At 48.1% G+C, this 20141-nt stretch overlaps 6 protein-coding genes across 6 annotated transcripts; 2 read left to right on the top strand and 4 right to left on the bottom strand.

The window, feature by feature from the left end:
* Window positions 1–1883: 1883 nt before the first annotated feature.
* BDQ94DRAFT_152338 (uncharacterized protein) lies at window positions 1884–2832 on the bottom strand. Its single transcript, XM_026767947.1, has one exon. The coding sequence runs from the start codon at window positions 2368–2370 to the stop codon at window positions 2062–2064; it is 309 nt and encodes a 102-aa protein (XP_026621245.1). The 5' UTR covers window positions 2371–2832; the 3' UTR covers window positions 1884–2061.
* Window positions 2833–2948: 116 nt separating this feature from the next.
* Window positions 2949–3552, top strand: BDQ94DRAFT_152337 (uncharacterized protein; the record flags this gene model as incomplete). Its single annotated transcript, XM_026767946.1, has 1 exon — window positions 2949–3552. A coding segment is annotated over exon 1 (215 nt), but the record flags the coding sequence as incomplete, so codon positions are not given.
* A 473-nt stretch (window positions 3553–4025) lies between these two features.
* On the top strand, window positions 4026–4437 carry BDQ94DRAFT_152336 (uncharacterized protein; the record flags this gene model as incomplete). Its single annotated transcript, XM_026767945.1, has 1 exon — window positions 4026–4437. A coding segment is annotated over exon 1 (277 nt), but the record flags the coding sequence as incomplete, so codon positions are not given.
* A 2225-nt stretch (window positions 4438–6662) lies between these two features.
* Window positions 6663–7047, bottom strand: BDQ94DRAFT_152334 (uncharacterized protein). The gene has a single exon (XM_026767944.1). It carries the CDS (start codon window positions 6994–6996, stop codon window positions 6670–6672), a length of 327 nt encoding a protein of 108 aa, XP_026621242.1. The 5' UTR covers window positions 6997–7047; the 3' UTR covers window positions 6663–6669.
* Window positions 7048–7085: 38 nt separating this feature from the next.
* Window positions 7086–9086, bottom strand: flbD (putative MYB family conidiophore development protein FlbD). The gene is made up of 2 exons (XM_026767943.1): window positions 8750–9086; window positions 7086–8599 (listed from the first exon to the last, which is right to left on the bottom strand). The coding sequence occupies exon 2, from the start codon at window positions 8529–8531 to the stop codon at window positions 7602–7604; it is 930 nt and encodes a 309-aa protein (XP_026621241.1). The 5' UTR covers window positions 8532–8599; window positions 8750–9086; the 3' UTR covers window positions 7086–7601.
* A 7768-nt stretch (window positions 9087–16854) lies between these two features.
* On the bottom strand, window positions 16855–20137 carry BDQ94DRAFT_162934 (uncharacterized protein; the record flags this gene model as incomplete). Its single annotated transcript, XM_026769639.1, has 15 exons — window positions 16855–17148; window positions 17193–17252; window positions 17292–17406; window positions 17570–17574; window positions 17793–17999; window positions 18065–18170; window positions 18250–18324; window positions 18450–18482; window positions 18593–18685; window positions 18794–18915; window positions 19063–19457; window positions 19541–19742; window positions 19840–19920; window positions 20003–20098; window positions 20135–20137. 15 exons carry the CDS (start codon window positions 20135–20137, stop codon window positions 16855–16857), a joined length of 1887 nt encoding a protein of 628 aa, XP_026621240.1.
* Between the last annotated feature and the right edge of the window lie 4 nt (window positions 20138–20141).

The raw sequence follows: 20141 nt of genomic DNA, 5'->3' as shown, positions 1-20141 counted from the left end.
CTTACATGAGAAAAGAACTGAAATCATCAAATTCCATATACTTCATAATATCCTATATGCTACTTTCCTTCAGGTACCAAAAATGACACCTCACATTACCCAACCCCATCTCCCTCAGTAAAATAGCGTAGCGTTACAGAATACGAACTAACTTATTATAACCAAACCACGATTTCAGAAAAAAAAAATTAAAATTCCCAGCGATTTAGTTGCGTTTTTGCTTGCCGATCACGGGCGGACCGGCAAGGCGGGTACCCTAATCCTAACCTGGCCAAGTCGATCATCGATCACCCACTCACCTCCCACACCGAGATCCTCCGACATCCAATCATGTGATGGGAATCGGCTCAAATCTCAACGTCGAGACTGTGCTGCGCTAACTTAGTTCTGCTGGTGGCCAGTGGTTCCACTCTGTTCCAGGGGGGTGGTGTCGCTGCCTTTAGTCTAGTATCTAGTAGACTAACTCCGTAGTTAGACTGAAGGATTAGTAGAGAGGAGAAATAAAGACGGAGTGGGATTAATGGATAGGTCGGCGGCGTCGTCGTCATGACCCTGCCGTACTATTGGGGTTGGTTGATGGATCCCTGAGTAATTAGACCCTGAAGTGGGAGAGGAAGATACTTTGTATGTATCTGGGAGGAGAATTATGCAGTGGCGTTGATAAATAGTACGTAGTAGAGATATCTACATAATGACAGTAATGCATGCAGTGTCTATCTAACATACACTAAGTACTACCCCAATCACAATGAAATCAAATGATGATTACAATAAGTACCAGCTTCAACCTCCTCCCCCCCCCCCGGAACAATCGAATCAAAGATACCACCCACCTCTCCCACCACAATAATATCGTCCTCCGCTATAGGCGCAGCGCCGCTATCCCGGTCCGACAGACGAATAAAACCACCCGGAAATGCGGGCAAGACTTAACTCCCCTTAGCTAGCTAGCTAGTAGCTTACTACCCATTAAAGCAACGGACACACTCCGCACTTGCACAGTTAACTAACCTCATAGGGTATATGCAAAGGGAAGCAATTAATTTATTCTTAAACCATGATTTCCCCTCAGCAATAGAAGTATGAGGAGGTAAAAGTACGTATTTACGCTTGACCAATTAGCGCGCGGGATGCCTAATCCTCTCCCTGGTCTCTTTCTTTCAGCCCGCACTAACCTAAGCACCACCACTTGGAGATGGAGCGTGTGGGATGGATGGAATTGATTGTCTGGAACCTTTTCCAATTCTACTAAATCTGTCTTTTATTTCCCGCGTTGTTGAAACTCAACACATGCCCTAGATAGTGGTGAACTAAGTAAGTAGCAATGGAGCTCAAGCTCAGGACCAATTTTCAGATCTCAAATTTCATCAGTCATATTAGGTAGGTGGTTTTGCAATTTCCATCGGATATACCCGCCGCCATGGGTACCGCTGCCATTGCCATACTGGAATTATGCTTCGGAACGCGGCCAAATTCTACCTCCGATTAGCATTATTCTTGTACCGGTTACCTACCTCGCAACGAAAGGGAAAGTTCAACGGAACGGTAAAAAGTCAATTTCCATGGATGAGTTTATTTTAAATGAAAAAAAAGGGGTTGAAGCTTAAACAAGAATAAACGGTAAGAAGTTAACAGCGACCCATCTACACATAGCTTACTTACTATACTCTACTGAGTATGCTATGCGGTAAAGTAATCTATATCAGCCACTATTAAGCTTGGGCACTACTTATCAATCTGGATAAAACTGGCGAGACAGGGAGGGGGGGTTTGTGTCATGTCATGCCTGCTGCACTCACTGTTCAGGGCCAGGCTGGGCAGCAGGGGAGAGGGGGCCAGAAGGAAAGGAAGAAAGAAAGAAAGGGTGAGTTGAGACCCACTCCTTTTTTTTTTCTCCGGTTATCGTTTGGCTGGCCTCATGGGGTTTTGCTTACAACCTACCTAATTGATACGTTATCATTGTCAGTAGCAGTAGCAGTAGCAGCGGCGGCTGTATTTTCCCGCCTTGTGAAAGCAAGCCTCAACAGAATAAGGTAGGTGTGTGCGTGCCGTGTATCTATCCTATCCTATCCTATCCGCAGATACGGTACGTACGGTAAGTAGATACAATATTCTTCCGAAAGTCCCGTCCCGATCCCTTATCCGAAGGGGAGAAAAAAAAAAGTCAAAAAAGTCCAACACTCCGATATCGAAGCCCACCAAAAGGGAAGGTTCATCAGAAATAGGAGATGGGGGGAGAATCCAAAAAATCCTCATAAGGAGAAATACTAGTTTACCATTGTGAACCGATAGAACGTGTACAGTGATCGATCTCCAGCCTCGTCCTCGTAGCGAACAAAGCTCCACTACTACCACCACCACCCATCTCATCGATCACGTTTCGTTTCCGATTTCAAGTTCTCCAGATTCGATCCCATCCATCCATCCCCTTCGATTCAGGAGAAAGAGGAGGAGGGTGGGAATGCCTCTCTAACCGAATGTAAATCGTGGGCACAGCGCCTCGCGCGACCGTTTCACATAAACACAGCACTCGGACTAAGAGAGAAAAGCCAACCCTTGGTTCTGGGTCGGTCGCTTGGAGAAAGGACGTTTTAACCGCGCCGACCGGCGGTAAGTAGGTAGACTCTGCCTCGCAGGGACCGCGGGAAGATCACTACTCACGGGCTGGGGAGGGGAGAAGAGGTTCTGAGTGGTTAGAAGTGGATGATTACGGAGAAGCGACTAGAATCGTGACGAGAGGGATTGGGCCGGTGGGAGGAGATCAAACCAGTGTGGGTGGGATGAATGGATCCATGGATGAGGATGGGATGGAATGGATCGGGGAAAATCAATCAAATCGTTGGGCGGGCGGAGCGGGCGGGTTAGTAGTGATGTTGAGCTTTTTCCGTTTGAGGAAATCGGCTAGGGTTGATTTGATTCGATCAGATCGAGAGGAGGTTTTTGTAGATATCGTAGATTTATTTTTGATTTTATTTTTTGCTTTTAGTTTGGGGGTCGTTTCTGGTTCTGTTTTCGCCCCCATTCTCCTCCTCCTTCTGGTCAGGTATCGGAAGTAGATGGATGTTGGGCGTTAATGGTAATAACAACGTCCGTTATGGGATAGGATTGTTGTTGAGTGTATGGTGTATGATGTATGAGGATCATACGAGCTCAGCTGAATGGTGTCTGCGCCGCCCCCTTTGGGCTTTGGTTTTGGGGGGAAGGTAATAGTTGGGAGGGCGCAGCACCCAGCGACTATTGGAGTGGCAATATTAGACCTGAGGAGGCAGAGAAGGAGAGAAAGAAAGCTGTTATAAACAATCTATCTGGAACAATAAGAGCTCCCCATCCATGCATAAATCTGCATAGCTGACGATCAAACCGGGTGCGGGAAGAAGGGAAAATCAAACCGTAAATCTGAGAATAGTTAGTCAAACTACTCCATAGGTTGGTTCTCTTAGGATAAAAAAAAAAGGGATATTCGCGCCTCAACGCTTCAACTACAAATCCACATCACTAGTACAAACCAAGAGTTATGGGGAGAAGTAACAGAATCATACTAATAATATCGGATACTAATGTCGCATCATTTGGGCAGAAGACAGGGGGTGTGGGATGAATGAAGAGGTGCGCCAATGATTCAACATCTTTCTCTTTTCCCTCTCTTTGGCTGAACGCACTAATCCCCACAGTGGTATATTAAGGTCCCCGAAACAACCGCATCGGCTCTGTTGGGCAGGCGACCAGATGGCCGATAGAGTCGGCAGGGGGGGTTTGTGATGGGAATGGGGATAAACGAGACAGCTTTAAAAATAACCTGACACTGACAAAGGTTTGTAGATTGCTTCACTAACTGAATTGTTGGAGGTGGATTGTTTCAGCTGTCAGGATGCTATACCCGGCGGCAGTAGTGGTGATAGACTGCAATATACTACAAATTAACCATAATCAATTTTAAATGCATCCAGACAGTTGACTGAGCGTTGTGCGTGTGTGTGCCTGGGGCCTAATCAATTTCGAACATTAATTGTTAATATCGACGATCGCTTGGCCGGACTTGTCTGCCTGCTTGGCAACTGACGTACCCCGTATCTTGGGTCGTGTGTTCAGAGGGGATCCATGGATGCGCTGTTGGAACTTGAGTTGCTCTATCTGCAGAGCATCCGCAGCAGGTTCGGATGCTGGAACCTCATTCGATGCTTCCACCAGAATAATATGCCATCGTGGAGATTGTGTAACGGTCGCCCAGGGCTCCACTGCCAAGCCCTCTCTCATCCTTGACCAATGGATCGGAGAAGCGGAACATGCTCGAACCAGAACAGGAGGAAGGGGGGAAACTTGGATGAGTGGTAACGAGATGAACAGATCGGTTGTCGTTCACCACCCTCTCTCCCCCATAATGTGAAGGGTGCAAATCTCCTAATTAGTCCGTCTGTCAAATCAGGATGGAGGATCGGGGATGGAACTGAGGGTACGTCACGGTGTGCATGTCGCGAGTGGACGGAAGTGGATTAGCGGGGCGCTAGTGACCAGAATTCCAAATCAGATGTAAAAAAAGATCAGCGGTAGTTAATTAATGCGAGAATCTCTTGGCCGGCAGGGCTCCAGATCCAGTGCGCCGGCGGTGACTGATTTGCTGCTGCCGCTGCTGCTGCTGCTGCTTCATTTCCTCACTAGGCCATTGTTGGTGTTGGTGTTGGCAATTGTAGTCAACCCCGTATTGTCGAACTCCTTTACTTCACTGGAGTGCTGGGTTCCCGCGTGGTGCGACTGGCACGGATGTAGAAGGTCTTGTTTCATGCTATATTTGTTCTGGAACTTGATAAGCGATTCAACGTCACAAGAAAGGCCCAAATTTGGTCCTGTGTAACCCCCGGAACCTTTGTGTCAGAGTATGCCTAACCTGGTAGGTGTGTCTGTGTATGTGGATGTACTGATGTGTAACCTATGCGTCTGAGAGATATCTACATAGTCATGCGTACTCGATACGAATCGTAGGGGATTCTCTATCGGCAAATGGTCGTCAGAGAGGGTCACTGGCGAGCCAACGTCCTCCAGGACGAGCTGCATCATCCTTCCCTCACCCTTGGACTTGACTCCACCCAACCTTGACCCCAGCTGAATCTGCACCGCCTACCGGTAGGCGAGCAGGAGCTGGTATGCTCATGCACGCATGGCAGCGCAACAGTGGTGCGTGTGAGATGTTAGATTGGCTGAAACAGACCACAAGTCGTGGGTATGCACAGCGTAGAGAACTGGAGACACTCCATGAGTGCCAGTGCATACACCCCCGAGTGGATTACAGCTCCTGCGTTCGGTGACCCCGCCGATGCCTTCATTCTTGATCAGTCATGGTGATTGCCTGATCGGCATACGTGCAGCACCCTCCCCTTCACTGGGTGTGGCTTGGTATCCGTCGCGAGTGTGGCGAGTCAGGTTGGAAAGAAGCAGCCATGTCTCCGAGCAGCACGTCACGATTGGGATAGCCCAAAAAGCCACTAGTGAGTTGGACACCAAGTCCAGACCAGGAAGGTCGTAGTAGGGGCACATCTTTGAGGAAAATGTGGCGGGAATGGAGGGGAAAGTAGGAAAGGCTGCTCATTGTTCTTATCGTTCGTCCTTTTGCGCTTCGTTATATTTCTTTTTCCATTTTCACTTTTGTCTTATCTTTTCTTTTTTTTTGTTTTTAGCTTTTCTTCTGCCTGTTCTTGACTATAGGCCATTTTGGAGCCCGATTCGGGGACCGCTCGACTGCTGACATGACAAGAAGTCCATGGGGGAATGAAGCCCGTCGAATTCCCCATCCCCCCATAACTCTCGTACCGCGGATGGGTCCCAAATGAGACAGGCGGTTGTTCAATGTCCAACAAGCTTACTTACCTTATTCAGGTCGAATGCTTGCGCAAAGGTCAAAACAACACAACGTAAAATAAAAGTAAATAAATAAATAAGAAACAGAAATCAAAACGGGACAGCCCTGCTTCGAGACCGTTAGCGACATGTGCGCAAACGAGTAAAGAAAGGGAGGGTAGACAAGGAAAGGGAGGGGCGCTGGCGAATCAACCGAAGTCAAATCGGAATCCACCAAATCCCTGGGATAAACTTTGTCTGGCTATCAACCTTACCTCCTAGAGCCCATCCCAACTGGGGCCAAGTTAATGTAGTACTTCAGTAGGAGGAAGTTGTGGTGGTGGTAGTGGAGGGGAGGGGGGAAAGGGTAAGGCTTTCCGGCCATTGAGAGCACTTCCATGACAGTGGCCGTTATGCATGAACCATCACGACTTCCAAAATCCACCCATCCATTCGTCATGCCAATCCCCAAACTCCAAGTGGAAGGATTGGATCAGACAGTCGTCAACTGTGTTCCTAAATGGACCTATCCATTCCACTTTTCCGTGGAGGTGGTCTGCCATGCGCCAACGACGGTTGGTGGATGCTGTCCGGTGTTGCTACTGCTGTGTCTCTGTTCATCCAACCTTGTATGTATGTATGTATGTATGTGGTGATGTTCCCACCCCCTTCAAATGTGACTTCGTAAATCATAGTATTCTTCTTTTTTTCATGACCCAGATTCCATTTTGGGCCTCTTTCTTTTATTTTAAATTTTTATTTATTTATTTATTTATTTATTTATTTATTGTTATTATTATTATTATTATTATTTTTTATTTTTTTATTTTTTTTCCACTTCTAGATTTCCCGGGGTTTAACCAGTAATTGCACTGTCACGCTGCCTTCCCTCCTTGACCTGCTCGTGTCTCTCTCATGCGGTCTCGCCTCGTAACTTTGGGTCGCCCCTTGCGTTCTGAACCTCAAGATTCCGCGGCTTTCATGGAAGACAGGAGCTGATGACAGCCAGCCACAGTCACGGAGGATATGCGGCGTTGTTCCAGTGGGCCCCTCGCCCCCTATCATCCTCCTGGGCTCGTCCATGGGTGCAACGGTCAAGCCTGGCTGGCGCCCAAAAGTAAGCCTGCCAAATCCGGAAATAACATCCCAAAAGTACCAAGACCCCATCCAGAATGGTGAGTGGAGGTGGCAGTGTCGAGGAGAAATTTATAAGAAACAGTAATCGGAATTTACAACTGAAGGGATAGAAGAGTAGAGTTATTTGAGTGGAAGTATTATTAATGTATCATTAAACGATCATCTGGTCGATAGCGCGATGTAACAACCAACAGTCATGGGGTATTATTAGATCCAAGCTCACAGTACTTTCCAAAAGTCTCCAAAACCCAGCCATATACATGCAAAACAATGGACAGCACTCCTCAATCTCCTCTATACACAATGATTAACCCCATACCCAGTAAGCCAAATGATGAGCGACAAAGAAAATAAGGGAAGGGAACACAATAACTATGACAAAAGGAGATCCCGAATGCTTTTCTTTGGTACCGTAAGGAAACCGGGCCGTATCCACGTGACCCGCAGTGGAAATAGCCGAGCCGAACCATCCAAAAAGACAATATACATGAGGTGATGATATAAGTACAAAGGAAATTATGCCAAACAAAGGAGTGACGAGGGTCGGGAGGTCATGTACATAAAATTTCCCATAGAAAATCGATGACAGAAGAAAAGGTCGTGTGATCATATCCAGCAATGGGAGCTATCGTCATTTAGTTGAGCAAGTTCTGAAGGCCCATCCGCGAGTCGCGCGGGGCTTCCGTCTTGTCTTCGATCGGAGCAGACCATGTGGGAGATAGCGGAGTGTGCTGGTTCCATTGCTGGTGATCGGAGATCCACCGTTGCTTCAACGACAGATCGTGATAGGCGTAGATATCGTCCGAAGTGCTCTGCCTGCGGAAGTCGCCGTATTGCTGTCTCATGTCCACCGGAAGGGGAAGAAGCTGTGGCGAGGCGATGGTCCTGGGAGAGGAGGAAGAAACGGAGTTGTGGTCCGAGATCATCGAGGGAGGTTCCATGGAAGAAGCTTCGGAGAATGCAGGCGATGTGAGAGGAGTTTCCACTGGGCGGTTAAGAGCAGGAAGTGTGTAGATCGGGGTCAACTGGCGGGGGCAGTCGATGGAAGCAGCGGAGAAGGAATCCCTCCGAGATGAGGGAGACTTGGTCCAGGAAGTCAGAGGTCTGTCGTTGGAGATGGAAGAGTAGCGAGAGCGGCTGATGGGGCTGCTCATGGACAGAGAGGCCCGCGCATATGGGGCCTCGACCCGTCCGTGCATTGTGCGTCCGGCGTGAGGCGAGCTGGAGGTAGGGAGACCTCTTCTCTTGCGGTTCATGCTGCCGTTCCACCAGTTCTTAACCGCATTGTCGCTGCGGTTTCCAAGGCGTCGTGCGATCTCGGCCCAGCGCTTGCCCATTTCGTTCACCATCCGCTCGATCATCAAGCCCTCTTCAGCAGAGATGGGCTCACGGTTCAAAGAGGGCTTGAGGTTCTGGTGGAAGCGCTCGCGGCATTGCTTGGGCGAGCGGTAGTGCATGTGCTGAGAGATGCGAACCCAGTTGTTGGGGCCTTGTTCGCGAACCAACTGAAGGAGCAACTGGTCCTCTTCAGGAACCCAGGGTCCACGACGATGAGTGGGAGCCATTGCTGAAGTAGTTGGCAAGGGAAAATTAATCCGAGTGATTGATGGAAGAATTTAGGTAGTTGGAGAATCTATCGATGTAATGTTAGACTTCAGAAAATGCCAGGAGGTCGGAGAGTTTTTAAAGAGAGTTGGACAGTCGAAGGGGGGCGCCGACAGAGTTCAGGTACTATGCGTGGGCGGGGAAGGGTTGACGTCTTTAAAGGGAACAGGCTTCTTACCGTGGGGTTGTGGTTGTGTGGGAGGTTTAGTGTACCCGGAGCGGACTAGACCAGAGACACACACACGCACACACACACAAGTGTAGACACACGCGGGTGATGGATAAGGGACGAGAGAAGGGTAGATAGTAGGCAAGCAAGGAGGGAGGAGCAATGACCACGCAACCGAGCTGTTGGGTTATGTAGGAAGAGTGGGAAGTTGGGAGAGAGAGTTTGTTTGATGATGGAGAAAGAATAAGGTTCGAAGGTGCGTCGTCGAGGTGGTAGATATATAGGAAGAGAGGTGAGACCCGGAAGGGGGAATTGGAATTAGAGAAAGGGCGATAGACAATAGTGGTGTCAAGGAGCGATGGAGATGAAGGTTACGATCATCTATTATAGCAACAAGCAGCAGCAGCAGAATACAATGACCAGGGAGACGGGTCAGAGAAAAATGGCTACTGCTCCACACTTAGAGCACGCTATAGGAGAAGATCTGATCCAAGATCTCGGAGCTGACAGTTGTGTCGGAGGAATAAATTTAATAATAATAAATGCCAACTATTATTGATTTTTTTTGGAATTGGATTTTTAATTTTTTTTATTGTTGTGATGATTTTATTTTTTCCTAATCGATTTTTGATTTTCTGTTTTCCGATTTTCTGACTCTTCCCCCCCACCCTCTTTTTTATTTTATTTTTTTATTTTCCTGACGCCCCATTCAGTACCCGCTGGTATGTATGGTATTCTCCGTATAGTTTACTTTTGGTACCGCAGTATGCGTGTAAAATACACTAGTCACTAGTAGTAGTAACAGGTAGTACCTGGTTAGTAGGGGGCAGCTACTTAGTATTAGGCAGGTACCACCTCAGGTAGCCTTCCTCAAGGAGGCAGAGCTAGCCCAGGGGCACAGACCTACTAGGCTAGTTCATTGATTAATTTAGATTGACCTCCATCCATAGCTCTACTACTGCCCTTTTGACGCCCCAGGCTGTGACTATGGGAGGCACTGCGGATGCGGGCTATATGATGACAAAAAGAAAATAAGAAATAATAATAAAATTATGTGTGTCTGGACTAGAACCGATCTTTTGAGGTCAAAGTGGGGAAATGTGAAGTTGACGGGCAAAACTTCTTGCAGTATCTCCTTTGGGTAATTCAGACCCATCAATTGACAGGGGGGGGGAGGAGAGAAAAGAATTGCAAAGCAACCACACGACCAACGGAGGGGCTGGAAAAAAGGAAACAGGGCAGCTATCAGGATCAGTTGCAGCAGTCCCAGAAGCTGGCGTTTCCGGATCGTGGGGAGAGGATTTGCCACTATCCAATACCTAGTATAGGTGCTAACCTAGTGACTGATTCTTACCAGAGGATCGGTGTTGCAGCAGGGATCATGGATGATGCTATTATTACTGGTGTAGTGAGGCATAGAGATGGATACTCTACAGTAGACTTGGTCCTTTTTTTCTGCAACTAATTTGCCCCCCCCCGTCTTCTTCTGAGAATTGCGGTATCGAAGACATTGTGGAAGAGACAAGAAGCAGGCTGAGACGTCCAGGGGACCCCATTCCATGAATCGTATCTGTAGCAAGGCTACCCTGGTTGACACGAGTGCCATGTTACGGTGTGCCACACAGGGCATCTACCAAGCATGCTATCCAGAATGTGATTTTTGACTACGGCGTTTCTCGGACATCACATCCTGGGCGGTTGATCTACCCATCCATCGCTGATAGTTTAATCCTGTTGGTGACAAAACCCTGTCGATAGAGACTAATTGCCTTGACCGGAAAGAATAGTAAAGGATGGATGGATGAGAAATTCCAACTTCCCGCATCAGCCCAGCTGATCCGACAGATAGGAGCGATGAAACGTACAATAATAGCAGCACGACAGGGAGAATTAATTAAATTTGTGGATGCTTTTCCAAACACAAGAGGGAGAAAAAGTGCGAGCAAGTCTACGGTACCGATCAGTCGGGCGTCGACCAAACGGGAAAATCCCAAACCTAGTTGGTTAGTTCACGGCCCTTTTCCGCTTCTTATGGCAGACTGCAGACCATGGGCGATCTATCCACCAGACCCAGTTTCGACTGCTACTACTAGGTAAGTATGGACTGGCCCATGCTTCGTCAAAGTTCAGGCCCTGACAGGAAAACGGGAGCGGCAGAAACGGTCTGGAGGTAGGCGAATGAGCATAGGAGTGGTCATACTGACCGGATGGGTTTCCATGGGTCAGTCAGGCGGGGCGGGCAACCTCGGAATTAGAAATTCTGATGGAGGGGAGGAAAGGCAGGGAAAAAGAGAAAGAGAGAGAGAGCAGGGGACAGGGAAGTAGATTGCCGATTTGAGAAAGATGCGGAAAAATGACAAAGAGCACCTCCGAGTGGTTGCATAATGGCGTTAAGGTGTACCGAGATCGTGGACAGGCGCCCGCACCACCACCCCCCCCTCCTCCTTCTTCTCCCCAGGCAAGTTGATAGGCAAAAAGGGCCATTGTAGGCAAAGGAGCGAGTCATGGCTTATCCAGTCTAGGTATACATTGCGCTTCATCTATGATTTCTACTATTGAGATGACAATTCTTGTTGCGCATTGTTCACTGCTACCAAATACTGGGTAAGTTTATTTTCCCTCCTTCCAACACCACTATAGCTACTATTGCTTGCAGGAATTCAATTCGAGACCATATCCATCAGCCAGCCATGAAGGCTTTTTTTTTTTTCCACTTTTTTTACCCTCGAGTAAAGTACTAGATAGATACTTACTACTACAATACGTAGTTAGCACTCTAATGGAGCGATTTGTAACCCTGCTACTTTTGGCCTCACCCTTGGCTGGTGGCGCCCATTGGCCGCCGCTAACCCTCATCCGCACCGGACGCAGGCTTGATCCCTCCTCCACTCCCCGTGGGCCGTTACCCAGAACATGAACCGTTTGAGTGGGGGCAGTGATTGGTGCAGAGCCGGCTAGCGCCCTTTGAAGATTTGGAATCTTTTGGCTTTGTCTCATACCCGGGAGGGTTGGGATCGACATGGGGATCATACGCAATCTCGAATCTGGGCCGGAGTACCTTCGCGCCGGTGCTACCGGCTGCCAGGCATAAGGCAAGCGCACTTACCAGAGATTACCAAAGATCGGACTCGTTCTCACCACCGAATTGTTAGTCAGCTTGGTCTTAACTCCTTAAGGTGACCAATCATTACGGCATATTGCCTCGGATATCTTTTCTCGCTTTCGTTTCGTTTCTTACACACAGATGCTCACTAGCCCACTCGATCTGAATCCCTCTGCACCAGAGACACGGGACCGCTGTCCCGTCTCCTCGGTTCATTGTCGTTATTTTCTGCATCTCGAAGTCGATCAGGAACGAAGATAAAGGATTTGAAGTCGATTGGCTAGGGACAATACAGTGGATGCCCGTGCAGTTGGCTCAGATAGGTACTAAGTACGACTTACTACTCCTACTACTATTATGCAGTGGATTATTATTACTCGCTTAATTCGGACGCAACGCTTGAACCACATTCCCATTCGCCGTATAGAGTAAACACAAGGGGAGATGGATGGGAGAAAAAATGGGTTACTACGTAAGTAGATTTTCTTCGGTCCATCCAACCAGCACCCAGTATACAAGTTCCTGACTCACTTTGACCTGCAGGGTTCTATCCGGGTAAGGGATCCGCGACGAGACTCACCATTGTAGGCAATGCAACAGAAGTATGATAGATCTCATGGAATCCTCAGGTTCCCCCTTTTCGGGATTGCCCATCAATGTGGCAGAGTGGCCTTCTGCCTCTTCATTGGCTGTTCGCCTGGAGCATGGCCCTCCCAGCCAGGTACTAGCCTCACCCTGCTCTGCAGCTACGGAGTGCGTACATAAATAAAAAAAGCCCCGTATATTGTCCTTTCTACGATGACTTTGGTCACGATCATCCGGGGAAGGTCGGAAGATTCCAAATGTATCGTGACCAACGGAAAGTACCAGTGCCTTTATGAGGGGTTACCTGTTTCCCTAAGCCATACAGAGTAAAGTGCTCGTCAGCTCACCACGCCGGTACCGTCCCGCTGTCATACTAAGCGGTGGGAATGGATGGGGTCCATTTGAGAAGCTAAAGTTAACCATCCTAGACTATGGGATTACTAGTACTATTCGCCTGCCATCCATTCACCAAAACCTTGCCCTCGGAGCTATTTGTTCGATCGGATACAACGTTGCTGCGATTGGGCGATCTAGGCTGATCACTCTGTGCTCGATGTAAGAGCGCTTGGCGAATCGACGGCCCTCGTAGTGTGTCCTCGATTCCCAGTGGTGTGGGAACTGGGAAGGGGGGGAACAATAAACTTCGTCAAATGTTCAAGACGATCGGATCCAGATCATCGTGCAGTCATCTCTGCAGGTCTATCATCTACTCTTCTCGTCCGAACTATTAGCAACTATGAAGGCATCGCCATGTTTTGCCATGCGTCGTTTCTTCTTGCAGTAACTATTGTTCCAGGTCACCACCACCCTCCATCGGCGTCTCCGAGAAAATCTTCCAGGCTTCTATTTTCCTTGCCTAGCCTCTCCGCGAACTGATGGAATTTGATAAAGATTTTCTCCGTGTGAAGGGGGAGGGGGAAGAAATTATCAGGGTCATCCGACCTGTATTGGCTGGGTTTGTCTTGTCACAGGCTCGCTCTCACACACACACACACACTCTCTCTCTCTCTTACAGCACAGAGCAACAGATGGTCCCCCTCTCCCGCCTTACATCGTTTCGGAAGTAGCGACATACATATTTTCTTACCGGAATGCTGTGTGGGTAACCAAATGTCACCTTCACCGGCTCAACGGAAATTCAAAGCTCCATTTTTTCTTAGCAAGGCGCGGTTGACGGAGGTCGCTTACAGGTGTCAAGTCACCGGTGGGAGAGAAAAAATATGGCACCTCAGGGAAAAGAGTGCCACGAGTCAAGCCGTTGAACGTCATCAAATCATGGAGCGCGCAATGGAAAAACCTACTACATGCTTCCTGTAAAGTAAGGATGGAAGCGAAGGAAGGGCTGTGTGGACGGTGAGTGTAACTTGGTCGGGCCTAATTGTCATCAATACCGCCATACTGGTAGTACCGCAGCCTAGTTACTGAGGTATCAGTGACCAATTGGTTCCTCAACCCACCTAAACAGGCTAGTAAGCACGAACCCCTGAGGACCTGAACTGCATGACGTGACGAACCACTGCCCCATATCTGCAGCTGATTGGTCTGCCAAAATAAGGTATTTGTCATTCTGGAAGCGCGGGGCTAGTCCTATCCAGGGAATGATGATCGGGGACTTGGGAGGGGGAAAAGAGCGATCTCGGTAGGCTTTTGCAATTTCGTCAAAAGGACGAGACGCACTTAGATTAATCTTGATTGAGGCGAGATTAATGCAATTGACAGGTACGATCTGGAGAAATGTAATTGATGGTCTCGGCTCGCGATAGTGTTTTAGCTATGCTTTAACGAGGTTCAATGGACAATAGCATTCTCCTTCTTTGGATCTTTTAGTCATTTTTCCTTTTCCACCACACCCCCTCTCTTTCTTGTCTTTGCCTCCACACGCACACACAAACACACACACAAGCTGAACAAAAAATCAAATCATGTTGTGGGCCGGACCGCCAACCAAATCGCTCATAAGCATCCCGTCAACTGTTGTGACCCAGTAATTATTTGTGGATAGATACTATACACAACCATTTACCTCCATTACATTCCAGGTCCCCGAACCCCATCCCATCCATGTCAACGTCCGTTAACGTATGTTCCCGCCCGCCTGGGCTTACCTCGAATCTACAAAAAATAAACTGGCGTTACCCCGGGAAACAGAAATAAAAAAAAAAAAAAAAAACTCTCACAAAAAAAGCCTTGGTCTCACATGAAATACAAAAAATGAATCCACAGCTATCGAACTTCTACGTAAGTAGACTTCGATAAATAAACAGGGGGGAAAGAGGTGGTTCTGAGCGGTGTCAAACGCCATCTACGTCGTGGGAGGGTTACAATTCTGCCATGTGGACGGGTACTTGCGATCTGCCTACCTAACCTCGTGGTACGGAGTACCGTGTACACAACGAACAAACAAACGGATTTACATACATATTTATTTACTTACAGGAACAAGTCATACATCGCCTTACTGACACAGCTTTTTTACTCGGTTACTACTAGTAAGTTGACTCCCCCATTATTTTTAATGTACTTCAAGAGACTGGAGTCGACACACGTACGTCATTTGTCAAAGATACTACTTAGTTATTATTACTCCGTACTTTGTATTAAGTACCACGAAAATCAGAGGTGATCGTCCTTTTGAAAAGACCAGAGCGGCCCGCCGAAATATATATTTCTGAGGCAGATGGACAACTACTTACTATACATATGACCAATCCAACAGTTTCAATTCCACACAGCTGTAAGGTACCATCACTACATACATGAAAGGTAAATAATAATAGGAAAAAAAATACCCCATCTCCATCGCGGCCACCACCTACTATAGACCCGGCTGGACGGAAGCAAAAGTAAGTCAGAAGGAACCGTGTACTATTGAATATATCACGAAGGAGCCACAAGAGTCTAAATCCTAGTAACGATGATGTACAGTGCTACGACCAACATACTACTTAACTTGCCCGGTCTAGTCTAACTACTTTGTTTAACCCCGGTCGATGGTCCCCGATGTACCTTGGCCTTGGGTTGCCAATCAGAGACACGGGAAGTATTTGAGATAAACCCTGGTTGACCCATACCTTTAGCGTGCAGCACTCGGGATTCCTGATTGATCTCCCTGCCACTTGCCATATTCGGGATATATTCAGCAGTGCCTGGCCACTGAATATATTAAATCTTCAGCTGGCTCCACGATATCATTATTATTATTATTTTTTTTGAAGCGTAAGATGTTAATTTTGGTACCTGTCTAACTGTGCGCTACTGATTTAGTTGAATATGGTTTCTTTGAGGGGGCACAAGGCAGATTTTTTGATTATTTTTTTCGCGGTACTACTAGAAGGTCAATAGAATATGTAACAGTGAGCGACAGACAACAAGTTCTAAGCGAGACCGCGACCGCGACCGTCCTTGTGTCCTGTCCCTCCATACGCACACATACATACATGCACACAGCGTCTGCAGGACGTCGTGTAACCGTCAGAAAAGAAAACCAGTAACGAGAGAGAGAAAGAGGGTGAGAGAGACCAAGACAGATGGGTAGGGATCCCCGACTGCAGGACACCCTGTATGGGGGGGTCAGTTGAAGAGTGGAGCGAACGGCTCTCTCGCATCCCGCCGCTGTTTCCTGACTGTCGGGCCTCCAAATCTGCGAACCTCAGGAGGTCCGAGCACCGCTGTCAGTTAGGGAGTCTCTTGTCTTCCGCGGGTGAGGAACCAATGGAATTTCAAGACAGGTAAAGAAGACAGAAAATAATCACTGAGACAATAACGAGTTTACTATTACACTGCTATTCATCTTCCTCCTTTGTTGAATTCGAGACGCTTTCATGTATCATAGAGATAGATAATGCATGGCTATCGATAATTCTTCCGCGAAATTATTATTCTTTTTTTTTTATTCTTCCTTTTTTCTCCCATGCGTTTACCGAGTCAGTAGACCCCGTTTGTGTACCACAGTCCCGACACATGCCCTGTCGATTTATACCGGCGCATGATTAGAATTGGGGCACATAGTACCTGGGGACGATGAAAAGGATTCATTGTCTTCATTCAGTAATAGTAAACTGGCGGTTGCGATCGTAAGTTACCTACATCGTCTGAACTAGTGTTGAAACATTCTCGAGGATAGGTCGAGTCCGTACTATGTTGTTGCATCCTTCTCTACCTATCATCCTTGCTTGGTGGCACCTAGTTATAATTTTCGAATTTATTTTGTTCATCCGTTTTCCGTATCCTAGCATTGGGGGTTCGCCTGGACCTTGATCCATGGTCAAAAAAACGGTCAAACCCGTCCCGTGATAACATGGATGGATCGAGAGGGGCGGTCCAGATCTAAGGTACGTGTGTGTAGGTATTCTGTTGTCCTCACCTCCCTCTGACGTCGGAGAATGTGCAATCAATTCCGGTGGTACCCAGTCAAGGGCTCCCATCGTTAGCTAGTATGGAGTAGATGGTTAGAGACCCATGACGTCGCGCGGTATCTGATGGAGGTGGAGATTTGAGAAGAGGGGAGGGGTGAGGGAGTGGTGAATGTGTTGAAGGGTACATACAGGACGCAGCAAGAATTGGCAGGAAAGCCCGTGATTGGATGCCCTCTCTGATCGGGGTTTATGTCTTCCCCTTCGGGGACCATGTGGGTTCCCCGATCTTTCCCAGATGCCCGGCTGGGCATTGCCCCGATTATCTCTTTGGGTTTAGTGTGACAAAGGAGTTGCTGTGCCCCGTCCTCCCGGCTGACCAGGATCCCCACCGGGGGTTGTGTTACCTTACTTCAGCGCGGTAACTGATGTATGGATTTACCGTATCTATCCAATACCCATTACTTGGTATCTGTAACCAAGTAGAAACACCCAGTTACTTCACTGCCACCACGAAGTTACCATCCTCCCCCCGCTTCGTTTTTGCGCTTGCGAATCCCTTTAAGGGGATAGAGGCGATGATGCCGCGATAATGGCTACACCGCAGGATTAGCCTCAGTACCACCCTTCCGTCAGAATAGTAACCATTCCAGTATCTAATCCAGAGTTCATACGTATGTATACGTCTGGAGTCGGGTATTGAACTAGCTATGCCTATCTGCCAGAGTAACCAGGTAGTTCCCCGTAGATAACTCGATGTATCCAAGATGTTGGATGGATGATGTATACTGATACTATACATGGATGGCTAGCAAAAGTATTTGGAGCGATGAGTGGTTGTATAATGCTCTTTCTTTCGTCATAGGCGAGGCACATACACATTGTGTTTGTATGGTAGGTACTTCCTGAGCTGGAAAGAGTACAGGGATGGAAAGAACTACTCTCTCTCTCTCTCTTTTTCCTCAGCTCAAGAAAATACTATCTTCATCATCTTCATCATCCATGTATATACAATGTGCTCAGCTAGAGTTACTTGGATTTTCCTTGTACTACCCCTTCCACAGATCTGGAAAGCTCCATCGCTCATCCTAGAGGCCGGATACGTCGTGTTGACGCGGCCTGTCGCTGATACTACCACCATGTCAGAGCTGCAGTGAACTCTCTCCAATGCAGCTGACGCCTTGATCCCATGTCTTGGTATGGTGGTTGTGGTGGATTCCTGGACCAATGCAGATTAATGTGATGTGACGGCACTATTGACTTTTGTCGAAACTGGAATGCAACCAGCTTCGAGTCTTCCTTGAGATCTGACAAATCGAGTGAGAAACTCTCTTTTTCCACCACCCACACCTTCTTGATTCCATTTCCAGCGTTTCTAATCAGCTGGTAACTGGAATGGGGTCACAAGACATCATCAACATCAGCATCAGCATCAGCGTTGCCCGTTGTGCTTCTATCCAAGCCGTTACCAGGCCTCGTTCTCCACGGCACTCCCGCTGTCAAAGAAGTTTATTCGTGACCGGTGCCAACGGATGAGTGTGCACCTGCAGCCTAGGTCCCGTGGTGGTCAGAGAGTGATCAGAGTAACATACAACTAACGTCCTGGGACGGGAGGCCCTGCCACCTGGGGCCAAGAGGTGAATCATCAATAGGATGGTTCACGGATTACCGACTGTAGCGAGTGGCAGGAACATCAGTGGGCCTCCGGGCCAACCAGACCAAGCCAGTGCACCCGAATAAACCCAATCTACCCGGTCAAAACTCAATCTTCACGACCCATTCAGCCTTCAGTCCCGGCGCTGAGGTAAGGACCATTGGAGCCGTGGATGTGCCGTCGTCCTCATCCAACCAAGAAAAAGAACCCACGAGCTAGCCGCGTGCCCGGGAACGGCGGCCGCTTCCCTCCTCCAAAGAAGGATTGAATCTTGGTCCGTTTCCATGGCCTTGGAGCCACCCGTTCTTCCTTAATTTCCCTTCTTTCCCGTCAAATCCCCAGTCTTCTGCGGAGGCTACCATTTTCTAGTAGCCCTCAGGTCTATTCTCGGCACATCCGGGTCAGAAACTGGAACTAGGGAGTGTCGGATCGGTTGGTTTGTCGCACCACTGGCAATGGGGTCTGATGGATCAATCGCTTGCTAACATCAGCCCGGGGTGATACTGAGAATAGGAACGATGGAAACGATGGCGTCGCACTACTTTGTCCCTAAGGATTCAGGGTTAAGCTTTGGCCTCAATCCTTTTTTTTTTTCTCTGCCAAAAGGAAAAAAACCCACAAAGGTAACCGAAAGACCAACGAGGGAAAAAGAAATAAATGAAAAGAGGGTCTGGAACGGCAAATTCTTCTGCACAAGCCGTGCTACGATGACTTTGACGACCGTGCATTTGCCGAGTCGGCGTCTACGTACGGCTCCATAGCGAACTACTCCGTCAGAGGCCATCTCCACTACCCTCAACTCCTCTTTAGGCAGCCCTCCCCCTCTTTGGCGATCCGCTCCTGGCTCTCCAATCGAGCCGTCAGGGAAGACTTCGGGAGTATACCTGCCAGACGGCACGGAAAGGAACAAATAAGGGGAGGGTGAAGAAAGCAAGCGATGCGACGGTGCCCACCAGGACCCATGATATGCACTGCACTGGCCGCTTTGAGTCAACTCTTCCGGAGCTACAGTGGCTAGGAAAACTGGTTGAAGCGTGAGGAAAGCTGAAATGGTTACATAATTCCGCGCGAGGCTTTTCGATTCGCTGCCAGAAGTTATGGTTCACTAGACGCAGCAGTCATAGCTCTCTGCACAGACTTCCACTTGTGACATTGGTACTTCTTCTGGGGGCCAATCGATCCCGTTCGTATATCCAACGGTGAGACGGCCAACTGTCTTCTTGGCTGGAAAGGAAGAAGGAAGCGACTAGGGAGAACACACAAACTCTGTTCAGTCTGGACAAATTCCTGCGTCTTACCTGTCTCCGCCTATTACAGATCTAGAAACTATTCCCTCCTATTGATAAATTCATACGTTTGTGGCTGGGCTGAGCCATACATACCCTTTTCTTTTTCCTGCCAGAACCCAATCCTTGGGCCATGTGGCTAAGCTGGACTGAATTTTGTGGCTACGCTTGGGGCTACTGGCGACATCTTCATGGAGACCCTGGTCGCCACTAGATCGATCGAAGAGGAAAATGAAGAAATCTAAGAGAGCTTCCAGACTCATCTTGTAGAATGTTCGCTACTTGTCTAGTCTTCGATAGTGGCCACGCTTTTGCCATGAGATTCAGTCGTCGAAGCATCCATCCATGCGACTTTCTTGCTTTTCTTCCTTGGCGAGGCTGAAAATGAAGCAGAAAAAAAGAAACGAAATAAACCATTGAC

This window comes from Aspergillus welwitschiae, assembly GCF_003344945.1.
Source record: "Aspergillus welwitschiae strain CBS 139.54b unplaced genomic scaffold BDQ94scaffold_47, whole genome shotgun sequence".
Classification (NCBI taxonomy): domain Eukaryota; kingdom Fungi; phylum Ascomycota; class Eurotiomycetes; order Eurotiales; family Aspergillaceae; genus Aspergillus; species Aspergillus welwitschiae.
Note: the sequence above shows the minus strand (reverse complement) of the source record. Positions and strands in the feature narration are given on the sequence as shown.